Source organism: Salmo trutta, chromosome 4, assembly GCF_901001165.1.
Source record: "Salmo trutta chromosome 4, fSalTru1.1, whole genome shotgun sequence".
Classification (NCBI taxonomy): Eukaryota; Metazoa; Chordata; class Actinopteri; order Salmoniformes; family Salmonidae; genus Salmo; species Salmo trutta.
Window position 1 is genome coordinate 56,984,674 of NC_042960.1, and position 22,354 is coordinate 57,007,027.

The 22,354-nt window shown below is 46.6% G+C and overlaps 1 protein-coding gene across 3 annotated transcripts in view; it reads right to left on the reverse strand.

The window, feature by feature from the left end:
* LOC115192678 (fibulin-1) overlaps window positions 1-22,354 on the reverse strand; it is a 44,463-nt gene that overhangs the window by 8,617 nt on the left and 13,492 nt on the right. The window contains exons 12-16 of one of the 3 annotated variants that reach the window (XM_029751437.1): window positions 22,078-22,197; window positions 21,799-21,930; window positions 21,241-21,364; window positions 16,805-16,947; window positions 15,336-15,473 (exon numbers count right to left, since the gene is read on the reverse strand). In XM_029751437.1, coding sequence (XP_029607297.1) covers window positions 15,336-15,473; window positions 16,805-16,947; window positions 21,241-21,364; window positions 21,799-21,930; window positions 22,078-22,197 — 657 coding nt within the window. Of the gene's footprint in view, window positions 1-15,335; window positions 15,474-16,804; window positions 16,951-19,858; window positions 20,640-21,240; window positions 21,365-21,798; window positions 21,931-22,077; window positions 22,198-22,354 lie in introns of those variants that run through there. The other 2 variants (XM_029751436.1, XM_029751438.1) reach the window with 2 other exon arrangements.

The window sequence follows — 22,354 nt, forward strand, 5'->3', positions numbered from 1 at the left end:
TCAGTTGGTAGTGCATGGTGTTTGCAACGCCAGCATGGTGTGTGCAACGCCAGGGATGTGGGTTTGATTCCCACGGGGGGCCAGTACAAAAAAATAAAACAATTTAAAAAATGTATGTAATGTATGTATTCACTACTGTAAGTCGCTCTGGATAAGAGCATGTGTAAAATGTAAATCAACAACAGCGTCACGGATCCCCCCGGAACTCTCATTGCGCACACCTGGCCCCAATTCCCACTGATTGTATTTGTTTATATGTGCCCTTTGTTCACCACGGTGGTGTTGATTATTGTTACTATGTCCGTTGGTGCGTGTGAGTACCTGTGCTGTGTGTTTTGGGCTTTTGTGCCCTTGTGGATTGTGCAGATGATTATGGGTCTCGTCCCGTGTGATAATCATTGTGCGCTTGTGTTATTTATTCGAGGTACTCCTCGCTCTTTTGTTTGGGTTTCAACCCTGTGTTTTGTTACGTGTTTCTTTGGTCTTCGTCCCCTTGCGTGCCTTTTTTTATACGGCACACCGTAATTAGACAAGCATTACTGTGCTTGTCTCCCGAATCTTCTCATACCAGCGTGACAGAATAATCAACTATTGAGGGAGACAGCGGGAATGACCCGTCCAACGACGCTGTGACTGGTTCGTCCGGGCGCTGCCGCAACTTTGGCAGCTGCAACTTCGGCAGCTGCAACTGGGCCGTCCGACGCCACTGCTACTGGTCCGTACGACGCGGGCGCAACTTTGGCAGCAGCAACTGGCCCGTCCAATGACGACGCAACATTGGCAGGTATCGTCCTCGAGGCTGGTGTTGTTGCGCTGCTTGTTGGGGGGGGGGGGGTACTGTCACGGGGTACTGTCAATGTAAATATTCTGGGTAGCCATTTGAGTAGCTGTTCAGGAGTCTTATGGCTTACATTTACATTTAAGTCATTTAGCAGACGCTCTTATCCAGAGCGACTTACAAATCGGTGCATTCACCTTATGATATCCAGTGGAACAACCACTTTACAATAGTGCATCTAAATCTTTTGGGGGGGGGGGTTAGAAGGATTACTTTATCCTATCCCAGGTATTCCTTAAAGAGGTGGGGTTTCAGGTGTCTCCGGAAGGTGGTGATTGACTCCGCTGTCCTGGCGTCGTGAGGGAGGTTGTTCCACCATTGGGGTGCCAGAGCAGCGAACAGTTTTGACTGGGCTGAGCGGGAACTGTGCTTCCTCAGAGGTAGGGAGGCGAGCAGGCCAGAGGTGGATGAACGCAGTGCCCTTGTTTGGGTGTAGGGCCTGATCAGAGCCTGAAGGTACGGAGGTGCCGTTCCCCTCACAGCTCCGTAGGCAAGCACCATGGACTTGTAGCGGATGGGAGCTTCAACTGGAAGCCAGTGGAGAGAGTGGAGGAGCGGGGTGACGTGAGAGAACTTGGGAAGGTTGAACACCAGACGGGCTGCGGCGTTCTGGATGAGTTGTAGGGGTTTAATGGCACAGGCAGGGAGCCCAGCCAACAGCGAGTTGCAGTAATCCAGACGGGAGATGACAAGTGCCTGGACTAGGACCTGCGCCGCTTCCTGTGTGAGGCAGGGTCGTACTCTGCGAATGTTGTAGAGCATGAACCTACAGGATCGGGTCACCGCCTTGATGTTAGTGGAGAACGACAGGGTGTTGTCCAGGGTCACGCCAAGGTTCTTAGCACTCTGGGAGGAGGACACAAGGGAGTTGTCAACCGTGATGGTGAGATCATGGAACGGGCAGTCCTTCCCCGGGAGGAAGAGCAGCTCCGTCTTGCCGAGGTTCAGCTTGAGGTGGTGAGCCGTCATCCACACTGATATGTCTGCCAGACATGCAGAGATGCGATTCGCCACCTGGTTATCAGAGGGGGGAAAGGCTTGCAGGTAGAAGCTGTTTAGAAACCTCTTGGACCTAGACTTGGCACTCAGGTACCGCTTTCCCTGCGGTAGCAGAGAGAACAGTCTATGACTAGGGTGGCTGGAGTCTTTGATAATTTTTAGGGCCTTCCTCTGACACTGCCTGGTATAGAGGTCCTGAATGGCAGGAAGCTTGGCCCCGCTGATATACTAGGCAGTACGCATTACCCTCTGTAGTGCCTTGCGGTCAGAGGCCGAGCAGTTGCCATACCAGGCAGTAATGCAACCCGTCAGGATGCTCTCGATGGTGCAGCTGTAAAACCTTTTGAGGTTCTGAGGACCCATGACAAATCTTTTCAGTCTCCTGAGGGGGAAATCGGTTTTGTCGTGTCCTCTTCACGACTGTCTTGATGTGCTTGGACCATGTTAGTTTGTTGGTGATGTGGACGCCAAGGAACTTGAAGCTCTCAACCTGTTCCACTACTGCCCAATCGATGAGAATGGGTGTGTGCTCAGTCCTCCTTTTCCTGTAGTCTACAATCATCTCCTTTGTCTTCATTACGTTGAGGGAGAGGTTGTTGTCCTTGCACCACACAGTCAGGTCTCTGACCTCCTCCCTTTAGGCTGTCTCGTTGTCGGTGATCAGGTCTACCACTGTTGTGTCATCAGCAAACTTAATGATGGTGTTTGAGTCGTCCCGGGCTGTGCAGTCATGAGTGAACAGGGAGTGCAGGAGGGGACTGAGCATGCACCCCTGAGGGGTCTCCGTGTTGAGGATCAGCGTGGAAGATGGGGTGTTACCTACTCTTACCACCTGGGGGCGGCCCGTCGGGAAGTCCAGGATCCAGTTGCAGAGGGAGCTGTTTAGTCCCAGGGTTCTTAGCTAAGTGATGAGCTTTGAGGGCACTATGGTGTTGAACGCTGAGCTGTAGTCAATGAATAGCATTCCCACATAAGCGTTCCTTTTGTCCAGGTGGGAAAGGCAGTGTGGAGTGCAATAGAGATTGCATCATCTGTGGATCTGTTGGTGTGGTATGCAAATTGGAGTGGATCTAGGGTTTCTGGGATAATGGTGTTGTGAGCCATGACCAGCCTTTCAAAGCATTTCATGGTTTCAGATGTGAGTGCTATGGGTCGGTAGACATTTAGGCAGGTTACCTTAGTGTTCTTGAGCACAGGGACTATAGTGGTCTGCTTGAAACATGTTGGTATTACAGACTCAGACAGGGAGAGGTTGAAAATGTCAGTGAAGACACTTGCCAGTTGGTTAGCGCATGCTCGGAGTACACGTCCTGGTAATCCGTAAGGTCCAGCGGCCTTGTGAATGTTGACTTGTTTTAAGGGCTTACTCACATCAGCTGCGGAAAGCGTGATCACACAGTCGTCTGGAACAGCTGATGCTCTCATGCATGTTTCAGTGTTACTTGCCTCGAAGCGAGCATAGAAGTGATTTAGCTCATCTGGTAGGCTCGTGTCACTGGGCAGCTCTCGGTTGTGCTTCCCTTTGTAGTCTGTAATAGTTTGTAAGCCCTGCCACATCCGACGAGCATCAGAGCCAGTGTAGTACAATTCGATATTAGTCCTGTAATGACGCCATGCCTGTTTGATGGTTCGTCGGAGGGCATAGCGGGATTTCTTATAAGCTTCCGGGTTAGAGTCCAGCTCCTTGAAAGCGGCAGCTCTACCCTTACCTCAGTGTGAATGTTGCCTGTAATCCATGGCTTCTGGTTGGGGTATGTACGTACAGTCTCTGTGGGGAAGACGTGACTGGTGTACTCCGCAAGAATCCCGGGACATATTCCAGTGCACTTTTTTATAGACCGAGTCACTGGTGCTTCCGGCTTTAATTTTTGCTTGTAAGCAGGAATCAAGAGGATATAGTTATGGTCATATTTGCCAAATGGAGGGCAAGGGAGAGCTTTGTACGCATCTCTATGTGTGGAGTAAAGGTGGTCTACAATTTTTTTCCCTCTGGTTGCACATTTAATGTGCTGATAGAAATGAGGTAAAACTGATTTAAATTTCCCTGCTTTAAAGTCCTCGGCCACTAGGAGCGCCACCTCTAGAGGCTCACTGAATACAGTTTTAGTGCCAGCCTCAGTCTGTGGTGGTATGTAGACAGCTACGAAAAATACAGATGAAAACTCTCTAGATAGATAGTGTGGTCGACAGCATATCATGAGATACCTACCTCAGGCAGCAAAACCTTGAGGCTTCCTTAGATATCGTGCACCAGCTATTGTTTACAAATATGCACAGGCCCCTGCCCCTTGTCTTACCAGAGGCTGCTGTTCTGTCCTGCCGATGGAGTGTATAACCCGCCAGCTGTATGTTCTTAATGTAGTCGTTCATCCACGACTCGGTGAAACATATTACAGTTTTTGATGTCCCGTTGGTAGGATCTACGTGCTTTCAGTTCATCCCATTTATTTTCCAGCGATTGAACGTTAGCTAGCAGAATGGAAGGCAAGGGCAGATTAGCCACTCATCTCCTGATCCTCACAAGGCATCCTGATCTATTTCCACGAAACCTTTTCCAGCGAATCACGGGGTCTGGGCCTGGTCGGGTGTCTGTATTATATCCATCCCATCTGACTCATTGAAGAAGAACTCCTCGTCCAATTTGAGGTGAGTAATCCCAGTTCTGATGTCCAGAAGCTCTTTCCGGTCATGAGAAACGGTAGCAGCAACATTACGTACAAAACAAGTTACGAACAACACGAAAAAACAAACAAAATAGCATGGTTGGTTAAGACAGCAGCCTTCCCATCCGGCGCCATAATGTGACATCGGAAGAACACTTGAGGCTTGAAACACAAATCATGTATGGGATCATTCAGCAGACGCACACGATGAACGCAAGCCTACACGTGACCATGTGAAATGAACTCTTCACAGTGAAAACTTGGTCCCACAGAGAACAAGGCCTTCTTCCATAGAAAGTTCTACCTACAACCCTTACATAACCATGACCCCCCCCCCAAAAAAAAGACTGCAATTGTGCTAGCCAACTGTCCTTCCGAACAACCCATTGTGACCTTATAGGGATGCCCTCTGTTTAGGTTCAGCTTCCTGTGGCTATGGGAAGTGGCTTAATTCATTCTCAACATGGTTCATTCTCAACCCTCTGTGGAACAGTAAATTCAGGGCATTGTTAAAGAATGTACATTGTGGGCCTTGCACTGTATGGAGGTGAAAGGGGCATTTCTGAAGGGTTAAAAAGGTTGCATATTGCTAAGTATTACATATTTGTTACCAGAGGATGATCATGACCCGACATATAAAATGTGAATTCAATTGGCCCAAAAGCATTTTCGACCTCCATTGGACACAATGATCTTGAAAATGTAGAAACTAAGAGCCTTATAAAGAGGATATTGTTCACAATATTTTAGATTGACTTGATGAAACTGTTTGCCTGCCTGCCTGTCTATGAGTGTGTCTGTCTGTCAACCCTGTGACACTCAACTTTTCCCAGCGAATGCAATATATTGACAAAAACATCATACTGTAATGTTTTCATTTTTGCAAAAACGTGACAAGATGGTGTTTTGAAGCTGATGCTGGGCTGCTCAGTCCTTTCTCAGGTACTGTGCTCAGTTCTACTGTCAGCAGCTTACTTGTAGTCATTGATCAGTGAGGTGCAGCAGCTCTCTGAGCTGTAGATTCTAGTTGTTCCTCTCAATCACCCCATGTTTTAATTGCGCAAACAGAGCAGTTCAGATTTGTCACCTGAAGAGGAGCCTCATAAGGGCTCTGTGCGTCAGCATGTTTCACATCCACAGCACACAGAGTAATGTATCCTCCATGAACGCAAGGCATCTACAGTGACAACTGGAGCTCAACATACTAGCTATGAACCTGATGTGAAACCAAACCACCACAGCCACATAATCATTGCAAACATTTCACTCCGTCACGAGCTGTGGTGAGGTGAAAGCCTAACCACAAAGCTAACAGGTTTCACTTCGATGCAATCATATCGTCATTACTTGAGGTGCAGGCCTGTACAAGTAAAAAAATGAAAATACCAGATCGCTCACTGATATCATCTCTCCTATACTTTGTGTATGTAGTTCATTCCAGGATCTGATGGTAGGCTTACAGTACGGCTGAAAGCACTCTGCTCCGGTATCCCTGGGAGTCGGGATCGCTTCGTTCCGTTGCTGAGGTAGTGTATCTGCCGCAGGGTGCAGAGGTGACCCCACCATGTTCCAACCTCCATCAAACACACAGCCGCACAAACCCCCTGTTCCCCAGAACATTCCACCACACCATAAAATAGCCCGTAATTAGAAAATAACCTTAAATGCATAGTAGAAGCGCGATACGACACTGCCGCAAAACAAAGTGAAGCAAATGCCAGAAGGCATTTGTCATACTCTATGGCTGCGAGGGCTACAATATTGAAGGGTTACATGTAAACAGTACAATTTCGGGGTTTTCTGGTTTCTACAACTCGGTGAGGAAGTGTATGGCAAAATCCTAAATGAACGGGTTTAACACCAGGAAACAAATGAAAGTATGCATCGGCCTCGCCACAGTATTGTATAATCACACGCTGGCCGTGGTGCGATGCCTGCTCAGTGCTGTAAAACCATTGGAAAGGGGCCAGGCAGAGCACGGCTTTTCCCATGGCCAGGCCCAGTCCGCTCTGGGAGAAGCCTAGGATTAGCATACAGGCTCCTTGGGGACCGGACCATAGGGCACGGGCCTGACTGGCTTTTCTTGTGTGTTTGGTATAGCTCCTGATCACAACCAACTGGCAGATGTTTGGGCAGTCCAGCCAGGCTGTCTAAACAGTCCCTTGACCACTCCAAAGGGGACCTGAGCGCTGCACACCCCCGGTCTGAAAAGCGAGCTTGTGTAGTTTGGTATTTCAAGGTAAATTAGCGATGACTGAGTCATAGTTACAGATCTCTCCCAAATGAACCGTGGGGCCGTGCTGGATGCATGGAGTCCTTCTCCACTGTTGTGACATCATTGAAAAAGTTGCTAGCTGGAAGGAAAAGGATTTAGCTTTTCTTGGACTTTCTATTTTCAGTGTTTGTTTGATGAATGAGTAACATTGATGATATAGTAGCATATGGGCACATTTCAAGGTAACAGAATGATGCTGAGACAGATGCAAAGTTCGGTAACAGAACAAACCGCACAAACTGTCATTCTGTTACCAAACTTTACCAAACCAATCTGCACTGTTCTTCAGGTAAATGTGTTTTTGTACATTATTATTGTAATTATTATTCACTCCGTTTCCGTGGAATTGCACATGTAGCATTATCTTCATCGTGACCTTCACATCGTAATAAAAGTGACCTTATACAGTAACCTAACCACCGGACAGAGTAGACGACAGCACTCAATCTACATCTCAAAACACTGCATTAAAACATTCAATGTCAAAGATGATGCTAGATTTGGTAGACTTGGAAACAGATTCCTCAACACGCGTATATCCTAGTGAACGTTTTTTGGATCCATTTATGATTAACAGATACGTTATGCCAGTATCTCCTGATACCTTTTATCTGTATTGGTCAAAAAGACATACAGTGTAGATAAAGTGATAATAAAAGTGAAATATGTAGCAGTGTGGCTGTGGAGATACTAGGGAGGGATGATGAACAAGTCAATACAAATCAAGTGGAAAGCAAAGAGGAGGAAGAAAAGTACATAGCTAGCTATGTCTGGCAAACTATTTGAATACACTTCCAGCAAGATTCCATGGTGTGTCAATGTGTGTGTACAGTATGTGTGTGTGGGGGCGGTGTGTGTAGGCACACAGTGTATGTGCATGTGTTTTCAGAGGAGTGCAAATATACATACAGTATATTCGGAAAGTATTCAGACCCCTTGACTTTTTCCACATTTTGTTATGTTACAGCCTTATTCTAAAATGTATTAAATACGTTTTCTTCCTCATAAATCTACACACAATAACCCATAATGACAAAGCGAAAACAGGTTTTTAGAAATGTTTGAAAACTTATTAAAAATAAAAAACAGAAATACCTTATTTACATAAGTATTCAGACCCTTTTCTATGAGACATCCTGTTTGCATTGATCATCCTTGAGATGTTTCTACAACTTTATTGGAGTCCACCTGTTGTAAATTCAATTGATTGGACATGATTTGGAAAGGCACACACCTGTCTACATAAGGTCCCACAGTTGACAGTGCATGTCAGAGCAAAAACCAAGCTATGAGGTCAAAGGAATTGTCCGTAGAGCTCCGAGACAGGATTGTGTCGAGGCACAGATCTGGGGAAGGGTACCAAAAAATGTCTGCAGCATTGAAGGTCCCCAAGAACACAGTTGCCTCCATCATTCTTAAATGGAAGAAGTTTGGAATCACCAAGACTCGTCCTAGAGCTGGCCGCCTGGCCAAACCTGAGCAATCAGGGGAGAAGGACCTTGTTCAGGGAGTTGACCAAGAACCTGATGGTCACTCTGACAGAGCTCCAGAGTTCCTCTGTAGAGATGGGAGAACCTTCCAGAAGGATAATCATCTCTGCAGCACTCCACCAATCAGGCCTTTATGGTAGTGGCCAGATGGAAGCCAGTCCTCAGTAAAAGGCACATGACAGCCCACTTGGAGTTTGCCACAAGTCACCTAAAGGACTCTCAGACCTTGAGAAAGAAGATTCTCTGGTCTGATGAAACCAAGATTCTTTGGCCTGAATGCCAAGCATGACATCTGGAGGAAACCTGGCATCATCACTACTGTGAAGCATGGTGGTGGCAGCATCATGCTGTGGGGATGTTTTTTCAGCGGCAGGGACTGGGAGACTTGTCAGGATCGAGGGAAAGATGAAAGGTGCAAAGTACAGAGAGATCCTTGATGAAAACCTGCTCCAGAGTGCTCGGTACCTCAGACTGGGGCGAAGGTTCACCTTCCAACAGGACAACGACCCTAAGTACACAAGTCTCTGAATGTCCTTGAATGGCCCAGCCAGAGCCCAGACTTGAACCCGATCTTTGGAGAGACCTGAAAATAGCTGTGCAGCCATGCTCCCCATCTAATCTGATAGAGCTTGAGAGGATCTGCAGAGAAGAATGGGAGGAACTCCCCAAATACAGGTGAGCCAAGTATTCATACCCAAGAAGACTCAAGGCTGTAATCGCTGCCAAAGGTGCTTCAACAAAGTACTGAGTAAAGGGTCTGAATACTTATGTAAATGTCATATTTTTTATAAATGTGCAACAATGTCTAAAAATATGTTATGGGGTATTGTGGTTAGATTGACGAGGGGGAAAAAACAATTTAATCCATTTTAGAATAAGGCTGTAACGTAACATAATGTGGAAAAATACAAGGGGTCTGAATACTTTCCGAATGCACTGTACATTGTGTGTGCATGTGATGTGTAACACTATCAAACATCAGTGTAGACCACCCCGGGAAGAGAAGGCCTTGTGTGTGTTGCTATGCTGTGGGGTTGTCGGGTAGAGAAGACACTGTTTTGATTAGCTGTACTAATCCCCTCAGTGACAGGCAGGCAGGGATTCCTCATGGGCTTGGCCCGCTCTGGTGGGCCTGCTGATTCCATGTCATAATTCATGATCATCCCCTGACAGACAGACAACCTCTCTCTCTCTCTCTCTTTCTCTATCTCTTTCTCTCTGTCGCGAGGAGGCTTTCTCTGCTTATCACACTATATAACCTGTAGATTTCTGTCCTTAGCTCCCTTCATTCTAATACACTCAACCACAAGCTAGAGTTTGTCTGAAATGTCACCCTATTCCCTATATAGAGCTTTACTTGTCTTTTGACCAGGTAACTAATAGGGTGCCATTTAGGAAGCACACCAAGACTAGAGCCTCAAGCCCCACTGTGTCCTTAACACCTGCTCTAACACACCAGGCCCAAATTCCACCAGCTGCTGTGAACGGCTCCATTGACCGCCACCAGCACATAAAGTACCTGACCAGACACAGACAGTGAGCTCACTCCTTCATTCATGGAGCTAACGGACACGGTGAGCCTGTCACCTCTGTGCCAATGACATCGTAAATAGGCCTTTCATATTGTCTGTGTATAACTCAGAACCCCAGAGGCATATTTCTACCTGCGTTCTAGAATGGTTGGAATCTTGCTGTGGCGTCTCAGTCTTCAGTCCAGTAAGTGGCCCATTGACGGAAGGTTTGATTTACTAACGGAACATACCCGATTCACCAAAGGATGAGGTTTAGGAACTTGCCTGTGATGGTTTGCTCACTTCCCCACTCTCACGGTGGCCAGAGGAAAAAGTGTTGCCCTTCTGTGAAGAAGATTCTACTTCTTCTAGCATCCATCCTTATCCTTATTCTTCTCCCACATATTTCACACGATGCTACATTAGCCTCAGCCCCATTCCCACCCACAGTCCCAGCCTCAGCCCAAGTCCCACCCACAGCCCCATAGCTACCTCTGCCTGCTAACAGGAGCATGACGTGAGCTCAGTCCATCCACACCATGCGTTCACTGGGAGTGTTGTTAAGACAATATTTATCCCACTGTGAAAGCGTGGCCAGGCAGACGAAGTCAAACAGGGGGAACCACCAACACCATGGAAGACAAATGGAGAGACCACCACCAATCTGTAGCACGCCACACACACACACACACCACCACCACCGCATGCTGCATCACAGGAAAGCCCCTGATTCCGGACCACCTGCTCCTCGTGCTGTAGAACACAGAACTGTTGTTTTTAAAGGGAGTAGCTCTGCAGTTCTGGCTGGCTGCCAGAATCAATCATCCTATTATCATCATGTCCCTTCAAACAGACGTCGTCGTCAAACAGTCTGCCCTAATCAGAAGTGCATGGATGACAGTGCAAGAGAGTCTGAGTAATGCATACCTTTTCCCTCACTGTTTGTCTTTCCGAATATGCATCATGTGATGTGCCAGAGATGTTGTCTTAGTGATGACATACCACCAAGCTGGATCTCCTTCAGCTCTACCTGGAGGGCTGTAAGACTCAGTAAGACATCTGCTGTGTGGTCCTGGCTGTACGTGGTGCTTGGCTAGTCACTGGGCTCCAGGACGTTGGATTCTGTGAGTGTATGATTGGTTGTTATCATGTTTTCCCCAAGCGTTGAGGGGCTGTTGTGTTTGCACAGATGCGGCTGGCTGTCAAGGCTGTCACCCAGACGTGACAGAGCTGGGAAAACCTCTCGCGTGACACTGATGGATGACTAGGGAAGAGTGGTGCGGCTCTCGCAGTGTGTGGCTCGTTGCATAGCCAGTGTGTGTGTGTGTGTGTGTGTGTGTGTGTGTGTGTGTGTGTGTGTGTGTGTGTGTGTGTATGGGTGAGACTGTGCGTCAGTGTGTGTGTGTGTGTGTGTGGGTGAGACTGTGCGTCAGTGTGTGTGTGTGGGTGAGACTGTGCGTCAGTGTGTGTTTGTGTGTATGGGTGAGACTGTGCGTCAGTGTGTGTGTGTGTGTGTGTGGGTGAGACTGTGCGTCAGTGTGTGTGTGTGGGTGAGACTGTGCGTCAGTGTGTGTTTGTGTGTATGGGTGAGACTGTGCGTCAGTGTGTGTGTGTGTGGGTGAGACTGTGCGTCAGTGTGTGTGTGTGTGTGTGTGTGTGTGTGTGGGTGAGACTGCGCGTCAGTGTGTGTGTGTGTGTGTGTGTGTGTGTGTATGGGTGAGACTGTGCATCAGTGTGTGTGTGTGTGTGTGGGTGAGACTGTGCGTCAGTGTGTGTGTGTGTGGGTGAGACTGTGCGTCAGTGTGTGTGTGTGTGTGTGTGTCTATGGGTGAGACTGTGCGTCAGTGTGTGTGTGTGTGTGTGTGTGTGTGTGTGTGTGTGGGTGAGACTGTGCGTCAGTGTGTGTGTGTGTGTGTGGGTGAGACTGTGCGTCTGTGTGTGTGTGTGTGTGTGTGTGTGTATGGGTGAGACAGTGCGTCAGTGTGTGTGTGTGTATGGGTGAGACTGTGCGTCAGTGTGTGTGTGTGTGTGTATGGGTGAGACTGTGCGTCAGTGTGTGTGTGTGTGTGTGTGGGTGAGACTGTGCATCAGTGTGTGTGTGTGTGTGTGTGTAGGTGAGACTGTGCGTCAGTGTGTGTGTGTGTGTGTATGGGTGAGACTGTGCGTCAGTGTGTGTGTGTGTGTGTGTGTGTATGGGTGAGACTGTGCGTCAGTGTGTGTGTGTGTGTATGGGCGAGACTGTGCGTCAGTGTGTGTGTGTGTATGGGCGAGACTGTGCGTCAGTGTGTGTGTGTGTGTGTGTGTGGGTGAGACTGTGCGTCAGTGTGTGTGTGTGTGTGTGGGTGAGACTGTGCGTCAGTGTGTGTGTGTGTGTGTGTGGGTGAGACTGTGCGTCAGTGTGTGTGTGTGTGTGTGGGTGAGACTGTGCGTCTGTGTGTGTGTGTGTGTGAGACTGTGTGTGTGTGTGTGTGTGTGTGTGTGTGTGTGTGTGTGTGTGTGTGTGTGTGTGTGTGTGTGTGTGTGTGTGTGTGGGTGGGTGAGACTGTGCGTCAGTGTGTGTGTGTGTGTGTGTGGGTGAGACTGTGTGTCAGTGTGTGTGTGTGTGTGTGTGGGTGGGTGAGACTGTGCGTCAGCGTGTGAAACAGAGAACAAACTCAATCATTCTCCCAAAGTAGCAGTGTACCAAACTTAAACGGCTTACCCTGGTCAAAGTGGTCAGTCTATTAAAAGCGCTATTGGTGAATACAAAGGAGGATTTTCCTCTTGTTCATAAAGTAGATTCATATGCAACTCTTACAGATAGTTTACACGTCAGCTAGCTACAGAGCTAAGCCACAGCCACCAGCCAAAGGAATCAGCGCGGAGCACCACCACTGAGTTGAATAAACCAAACCCTATAGCTGATCACGACATGGACACCAGACTTCACAGCAGACAGTCACTGACCAAAGCCTCGTCAGCAGAACCACTCAACATGGACGACTATGGCTAACATGCAAGAGCTGCATCCAATAAGCACCCCAAGGGTTTGGGAGAGAAGAGCCTCCTCACAAACAAGGCAGCGAAGCCTTTCATGTGGTTGCCATTTAAAGCGTTCTAATGCTCAACGAGACACTGAGGGCTGGTGTGGGGAAATTGAACAATACATTTAACCACATGAATCACTAGGGCCCAGGATTACTTCTGCACATATTGGTACACACACTCTCTTGCACATGCACGAACACACACGCACACACACACACACACACACACACACACAAACACACACACACAGAGACACACATATACACAAGCATTGGTTACACACATTCTCTCACAAACATGCACACACGTTAAACTTCTGAGGATGGGTGACGTAAGTCCCAAGTACCAAAGCACCAAAGGATAGCTCAATTATACCTCCTCCACCCCCCACCCCAATTATAGCCCTTCTCCCCTCCCGTTACCCCAGTAACAAAATGATAACCACAAAACTCAATAGATGGTATCTGTACTCTACCCACTGGGCACACTGGTTGAATCAACGTTGTTTCCACGTCATTTCAATGAAATTACATTGAACCAATGTGTAATAGACATTGAGAATTGACATCTGTGCCCAGTGGGTATTGTATGGTTGTTAGACTAATAATCTTTGTGTACACTCACCACTTTGTTTACTCTCTCTTTCTCCCTCTCCATTCTGGGAAGAGACAGATGTACGCTGCACAAGAGGTTGGTGGCACCTTAGTTGGGGAGGACCAATTAATTTGCGGTAATGGCTGGTACGGCAATTAGTGAAATGGTATCAAGTACATCAAAAACATGGTTTCCATGTGTTTGGATGCCATTCCATTGACTCCGTTCCTGCCATTATCACGAGCCGTCCTCCCCTCAGCAGCCTTGTGTGGTACGTAGTGACAGGCCATCCTTTCATCCATCAGCACAGTGTGTATCTCTCACTCTCTCTTTCCACTACCCGCATCCCTCCATCCTCCCATTGCAGAGCCAAAACAATAACATCCAGGCAGGCCCAACTATGCGTCATCCCCGGGCCGAGTACACCCCCATCCTCCTGGAGCCAGGCTTCGGTTCATCTCCCCCAGACACAGTGAGCAGCGCTGGATCCTCACCAGACCAGTGGAGGCTAAAGGGATGTGCTCCTACACTACAGAGGCTCCACATGCAGTCACCCCCACCAAGGCTCCTCTCTTCTCTGTTCTACAGCAACAGACTTGGATCTGATCCTTGATTGCCGGGTTAAGTGGGGTACCATTACTATCTCAAAGTCTGTATAAGGACTAGCGTTGCACAGCTACCGGTAATTTACCAAAGTTCCCGGAATATTCAGGAATTCTGGTCATTAACAGAAAATCTATCATAACTTTGGTAATTTATACTTGAATAACTTTTAAAAACGTTATTCATATATAGTATTCATTTGTTCTATCTGTGTCCATATTGTCAATGAGTTTCTAATATATAGACCATATGGTTCAAGAATAAATAGCCTAATTAATGAAAAAAGCATCTAATCAATAATTGCATTATTTTCAATGAACTCTGCAACTTTTCCAACTATTGACTGTGTTCACAACTGCCACCAGTTTGACAGCAGAACATTGACAACAAATACATATTGACATGGTGAAATAAAGTGTGTAGAAAGGGTATTTCATGCTGAAACCCTCATATCAAATGTCAATGGTTTTCACTAAATTGATGGTTTGTAAATTTAGGATAATGTTTTACAGCTCTGGCATTATATATTTTTGTTATTTTAAAATAATATTATTTAATTATTTCATATATTTTGCATGTGATAAGGCAACACAGAGGGCCAGAGATTATTACAGACACCAGTAATAAATCCTCCTTTTGCAACCCTAATAAGGACTGATATTCGTCATATAAATTAACATACACACATGAAAATATATTATGCCCATCCAGACTGCTTGATATGCAAAAATATAAGCCATCTCTGTACATCATAGCCACAATAATCTGTTGAGGAGAAGAAGTGCTTTTTTGCTTAAGGAATGGAAAAAACATGGCGGTCAGTAAGTGAATTAAATGGTGCAGAAAAGTGGGACAAACTGATGCCAAATGTTTTGTGGAGAAAGAAGAGAAAGCTGTCCTTCATTGGTCTCCGAGGACAACCCAAAGGACAGCTCCATAGAGGACGGAGACATGAAGGGCCACAGCTGCCACCAGGGTGCAAATGGCATTGGAAGTGTTTGTCAGATGTACTTGTGTCACGGGAGCATCCTTATGATGGAGAATTTCATGCTTCTCAAACCAAAGCTTCTCTTTCTTCTTCTTCTTCTCCCCACTCAGCTCTCACATGAAGACACACACATGCGTTTGGTTTGTACGTATAAAAAAACGCAATGCAAAATTAGGTCAGAAAACCGCTTGTTTGAACATCTATCCAGGGAGGCCTCGGGACTAGTGATTGCCTGCTATTGTTATTTGGCCCTTGTGACTTGATGAGTTACTCAGACCTCAACTCAAGTCAAACGACGTATGGCTTAGCTAGCTGCATCCCTTCGCTTCGTCTTTCTTTCCACTCACCCACGATTATACCGTGCTCCTGACGTTTGACGATGTCGAAGGAATTCTGGACATTTCCCTCCAGGATGTCGAACACGATGTCGGAGCTGATGTGGGGGGAGGAGTACGCCAGCGACATGGTTCTCAGGAAAACTATCTCTGTTGGAAGAAGATAACAATTAGAGACAAAAGAGCTTTACAGGGCTTTAAACCCTTATAATCAGGCTGGGATTGAAACGGCCAGGCTCGTGCCAACTTCTCCTTGGAGGAAGACAATTAAATGGGAGGCAGCTGAGCTCTGGGTTTATTGTGTGCAGAGGGGGTCATGACAGGAATGATGGGTGTTCAGTGCTGTTGTTCAGTTGGAGGCCTGCAAGTCCTAAACACCCCGATGAGGAGCTTATGAGAAACAACAAGGACTTAGCTTCCCATGAAGTTGAGGATGAGTGTGTCTGAAACATGGACCACATGTAGGACTAAGTTTGTCTCGGTTTGTATGGGTGTGATTACAGTGGTCAGTCAGTCAGATCCATAAAAAATGTGACACTTAGACATTGGTTTTGGGCTAGCGGCTTGGCAATACTTAATGGTGTTACCAGTACACCAACCTTGTCCCCCAGGGTTTGAATGCACACAGCTCATATATATATATTGAAAGTTAAGGAGGAAGTGTCTGATGCACGGATTACCACTACACTGTCAACAACACTCTTAAAGAGCCACTAATGTTGCCCATTAGAGAAATGAGATTTCAGTCTTGGAGGTGTGTTTTCTGACCGATTCCGCATTTGGTTAATGATGTTTGTCCCCCATGAGACCCTGTAGACGAGGAAGCCTATTTCACTTTCTCAAAATCCCCAGAATCAATCTAAGAAATCTTAAGAAATCTGTTATAAATGTTTACGGTTTTGCTGAGGATGTTCTAGTTGTGCAATTTTACATCTAACTAAGGGGTTTGGTGCAGTATTTCTCAATTTTACATCTAACTAAGGTGTTTGGTGAAGTATTTCTCAATTTTACATCCAGCTAAGGTGTTTGGTGTAATATTTCTCAATTTTACATCTAAGGTGTTTGGTGCAGTATTTATCAATTTTACATCTAACTAAGGTGTTTGGTACAATAACTGTTTCTGACTCATAATGATGTCACATAGGTTGTTTTCAAAGGAATTAGTTGATTTTTAAAGGCAGTTGCTCTTTAAGCGTTAGCTGATTTTGGGCAAGTAAGTAAGTAGCCTTGCAAGAGCCTTGGATTTGGGCTCATAGGAGCAGGAGCCTATCTCCTCATTATGTAGCGCGAGGCAGCTTGATGTATAAGCACACCACCTGGACAGGAGGCTAGTCTATCACAGGCTTTTTTGGGCAAGAGATTTTGGACAACAAGGTAATATAAAAAGGAATATACTTACAAGTATGTTTTCACATAACATGCTGGCAGTGAAAAAAAAGTGTGTTGTAATCTAAATAAGTGCATGAGAGATCACCCCCTACCTTCAGGCCTGGTGAACTCCCTGAAGGTAGGCATGGAGATGACAGTGTGGGAGACGGAGTGTACAGGGTCCAGGACACAGCTGATGTCATTGGGCTGGCACGATTTCACACAGCGGACGGTGTCTGAGCGCTCGACCCTTGCCCTGCTGAGAGAGGACACACACACACACACACACACACACACACACAACCTCTGACCTTTAGGGAGAGATTATAAAAAGCCTAAGGCACAAACTGCCTTCAGTTCCCCCCTGAAGCTCAAATGACAGGGCATCCTATTCCAAGGGAGAAGTGCACTGCACAATCAAGAACTCAGCAGACCCTGTGAAACAACCGCTACACAAACACGATGTGTCCAACTACAGCGGGGATGCTGGGTAAAGTATTCTACATCAAAAACATCGGTACTGTATGTGGCTAGCAAGAATGATAAAAGAACGACAGCCAAAGATCACACAGTAGCCAGAGTGTAGCTGGCTAGTGGAGGCTCTGGTAGGCATTGATGGTTTGGTTTCTGATGCACTGGTTGTGTTGTGTGGGGAGAAGTGAAATATGAAATACTATGAGGAGATGGGAGAATGATGCATGAGTTGCTCGCAGCAAAATATTTGGATTTGTTGAGCGTGTCCCCGGCTTCATATCAGATAATCTCTTGAGGAGAATTTATGGGACGAGGGGGGTTCTAAAATTCTCCTAAATTGTGAAGAACATGACTAGACAACTCCCCAAGCGCTCCGAGCTGCTCTCATCCCATTATTTAAGACTCTGTTTATTTCACAATCTAATCAGTAGCAGCTTAGGGTGAGGGGAGACCTCGCTGAAACAAATGCCACCCACCCACATGCCTACAGCAACAGGGCTGCTACGCTGCCAGGAACCTGTCTTGGAATCTGAGAGGAACTGCTTCTCAGCAGGCTTTCACCCACAAGCACCAGGGACAGAGACCCCTATTTAAATCATCAATGCCCTGGGGGAGGTCCTGGTTACGAAACATATCAAGACAAATTCTACAACTCAACGTCAGCCATAATCTCCTCTGCTTGGTGGGGATGTGCCATGCTCTACCGAACGAACTCTGCTTCTCCACGAGCCTATTCTAAAAAACAAGATACCATACATGCAGCTTATACAGTTGATAATGTCTGGTGTGGATGGGCTTCAAATGGAAGGTTATGCAAGGTAATGCCAACAGACAAGTAGCTGGCCAGTGCATACATGATTTGGCTCTGGTTCCCAAGAGTACCATGTATAGGGTCCAGTGAACGTCCACCACTGCTCCAGTGTAATGTATAATACAGCTACATCATGCCTCTCTGTCCCTCCTCGTGGGTCCTATAGGCTGCAGCTCAACCCCAGGCCAGAACCCCAGGCCAGAACCCCAGGCCAGAACCCGGCTCGGGTTGCACAGCTCCTTTCATGGAGAGAGGGGAAAAGCCCCTGACAAAAAGTCAAGCCGCCATTGGGTAGGGGCTTGTAATTAGCAATTAACGCCAGCGTACAGGTTTTGCTTTGGTTCAGGCCAAAGCCGCAAATGTTCTTCTAGTTTATAATACCTCAGCCTGCAGCAGCAGCAGCAAGAGGAGAGAGCAGGCCCTGGAGGATGGGGTGAACGCTCTGCTCCGCTAGGCCACAAAGTGAATTTACAAGATTATAATGACCCAGGGTGAACTGGCCCTCACACAGAGCAGGGTACATCAAAGACTAGACAGCAAGTAGAAAGAAGGGCTAATTATGCCCTTTGTGTGTGTGGGGGGGGGCTTGTATTCCCCTGTCCTCTCATCTCTCTTCACCTCACGTGGCCGAGAGAGACGCAGCCCTACAGAAAAAACAACAATACTTCTAGACCAGAAAGAAAAACAGACTGTTGGATGGAATGGAAGTCCTCTGGTCAAGCGCTGCAAAGTCCTTTTATTTTTTGGGTAATTATTATTTATAGTCAGTAGATTGATAACGCCCCAACACAAACACTGCAGGGCATCATTCATTCTTCGAGCGGTGATGTTGCTCCGCCACAAATTGTTCAGACCACCGGCCAGAACCCAGATCCCCATAACTCACTGTCAGAGTAGAGAAAAAAACAAATTGTTCTTTACAGATGTATGACCTTCATTTGAGCCAGTTTGCTACAGAAGGAAACTAATCTTGCAGCAACAGGAAATGTGAATTATTTTGTGGATTATAATTAATGGACATTTTTGAAGAGGTTGATACATTTTTCACAAGGAAAATTCAAGTCTGAAATCTCAAAGTGGAAATTACAAACTTCAGAAGCCTTTTTAAACCTCAAATACACTACAGGTTTTACATTTCCTGAGTTACAGGAAAGTTCTCCTGCAACAGGGTGATCAAATTAAGATACTACATCTGTAGCTGTGCACAGACCACCATGTTTTATTTTATGGATGTCCCGACTAGACAGGTGCATCCTTACTGCCCTGACAGGTCGGGAGGAACCTGGGACCCATGGTTAAATTTACAGTTATTGTAAGCAGCAGCCCAGGCAGGCTCTGACTAGTGGCCTAACAGCATGTTTCGGCTATTTATACTCTATCTCTGTGCCTTGCATATTTCCTAGTCTTCCACGACTGCATCCCATTGCCTGTCACTTACTCTGGCTTGCCTTTGAGTCACTGTCTGCTTGATTTTACACCCGCAGTATGCAGTGGAATATGTGCATTTCACATTATTACTAAAATATCAAGTAGGCTAGGTCAGGATGTGAGACCACATTAGAAGGATGTGGATCCACCAAATTAACTTCTTCCACCAAATCAACTATGACTTGACAGTACTAATATGCTGTTTAAAATGCTATTTAATATGCTATTTAAAACACTGATACTCACCTACTGGAATATCCCAGTTCTATTCAAGAGATGTACCTATGCCACTGAAAATATGTTTTCACAAACCACATAAACTTACCCCAAACATGAAGTGCATACATGCTTTACAGGTCATAGTTCCCCCAGCTATGTAATATTCAAATAAAAAATTAGATCTCTGGTGCTGTCCACAAAACATATGTTCAAAAAAATATATCCGGATTGAACGTCTATTGTGTCTATTCCAATTTTAATAGAAAACATTTCATTAAACAAATCAACCATAAGATACTGTAGGACTCCAGACTACACCATTACTACAGTCTACAGTAATCAATAGGCATCCCCAGGCCACTACCTCAATACCCTGCCCTAGAGTGCCACCTAGCTGCTATTCAAACGCCGTACCTCCAAGTGAGTACATTACATTTGGCCTATTTTGCGGGGCTATACTTAGCTACAGTAATCACAAAAACTACAATAAGACCAAAAACAAGGAGACAAATTACAGAAAATGCTGCTTCTGGTCTATGTCAACTGTGTTTGTGCTTGCTTATCATGGCAGTGTTTGCTCTTTTTTGGCTGTTATTGTTGTTGCCGTATTCTTGTTGCTATATGCTACTACCCTCTACTCAGGGATGGCGTTATATGGTATGATGGGCTGCTCCTGGACAACAAACACCAGGACTTTGGCTAGGTAGGTGCTGGTGGTGCCGTAACGCAGCAGTCTCATCTCCAGAGACAGCTCAAAGTCCTGCGGCTCAGTGATGGGCCGCGTCACAGCCATCTCGCCACCAGAGGGCACTCTCTGCATGCTGAAGAAGTCGCCCTTGTTGCCGCCGACGATGGCAATCTGGACATGGTCTCCGGGCACGGTGTTGGACGGGCCCATGCGGAAGACGTTGGTGGGCACGGGGATGTTGGTGGGGAAGGTGAGGTGGTAGTAGGTTATTCTCAGAGGCGAGGCCAGGCACTCGCTAGTCTGATTGCAAAGCAAGCGTTCACAACGACTGTAAGGAGAGACAGGGGCCAGAGACAGGACAGGACAAGACAAAGACGGACAGATAGAACAAACAGAGAACAAAAGAGAGGTATAAGTTTGATTTGCCGTGCATGGCATGCTGCTAGCTGGGTGGGGCTAGGTGGGTAGGGACAAAGTCAGCCTCATGTGTTTCTGTGGACCAGCATGTGTCACACTGCCCCCTGTAGGGTCATGCAAGAACATCTCAAGGAAAGGATTACATTTTGTCATTCGACTGCCTGCACAGAACATGCTTTGACTGAACCCTACAACTGAAGCCATTAAGAGTCAACATTGGGCATGCACAGCTTCAATACAGAGGTAGGGGATATTTTTCCTTTCACATTGCGGAGCCAGGCCAGCCCAGTAATGCTCGCCTTGACTGCACTCTGTTTGGCTCAGTAGTGTGAAGAGAGTTGTTCTCCTGATTAACAAGGAGTTACATAAAGTCATCCGCCTTGGTCAATGACAACTTAACTGAGAACTCCATACCTGGCGACCTTGGGATACTGTGAACTAAAAACAGGTATACCGTATAGCCCCAGTACTTGAGAGACAGTCCTCAGGTAGGTAGGTAGGTAGGTACTCACTTCTCTCCTGCTCGGCGATAGTTTGGCGGACACTCGAAGGACAAGCATCTGAATCCACCCTGTACATTGAAGCAGCTCTCTGTCTCAGAGCAGGTGTGTGTCCCTGTCACACACTCATCAACATCTGGACAGGAAGACAAATGAATCAATTCAGAACCACAAACATTTTAAATCCTATATATTAAACATGAAACCTAGGTTCAAACCTCGGTCTACTCGGGGAGATAATGCAAGTCTTCAGGTATGAGGCAAGGTTACTCATTACGGAAGTGTGGTTCACAGAATCATAACTGTTACATTTTATTCACTCCGCAGACGCTCTTATCCAGAGCAACTTACAGGAGCAATTAGGGTTATGTTGCTTGCTCAAGTGTACATAGGGTACATCGACATATTTTTCACCTAGGGATTCAAACCAGCAACCTTTCAGTTACTGGCCCAATGCTCTTAACCGCTAGGCTAGCTGCCATCTTTACTGGTATTTGTCTTCTGATCTGAAGAATGACCATAACCCCCATGCTGAGGACCCCTACATCCCCATAAGGAGCGAGGACTTACCCTGGCAGCTGCGTCCATTGGGGGCCAGAGTATAGCCGGTGGCGGGGCAGTTGCAGTTGAAGCTCCCGGGGGTGTTGTGGCAGCGGTAGGAGCAGATGTGACCCCCGGTGGGCAAGGCACACTCATCAATGTCTGGAGACAAGGTGAAAGATCAGAGGTCAAACAATAGAGGATGTAAAGGGTACTGGAAGTAAAATTAAATAATACCTGTGTAATGGGGCTCCTGATTAGGTTACACCATAGGCTATGGCTCATTAGATGCATTTTAGCGTCTCCTACCTTCACAGTTGATGCCATCCCTGTCACTGAGCTGGTAGCCACGGCGACAGTAGCACTGGTAGGAGCCGTACACGTTGGCACACTCTTGACTGCAAGGGCTGCTCTCACATTCGTTTAGATCTACACACAACAATGTAACTCAGTTAGATAAAACTAGTCATCTATACACAGGAGAGAGACAAAGAAAGAGAGAGAGAGAGCGAGAGCGAGAGAGAGAGTGAGAGAGAGAGAGACAAAGAGAGAGAGAGAGACAAAGAGAGAGACAAAGTGAGAGAGA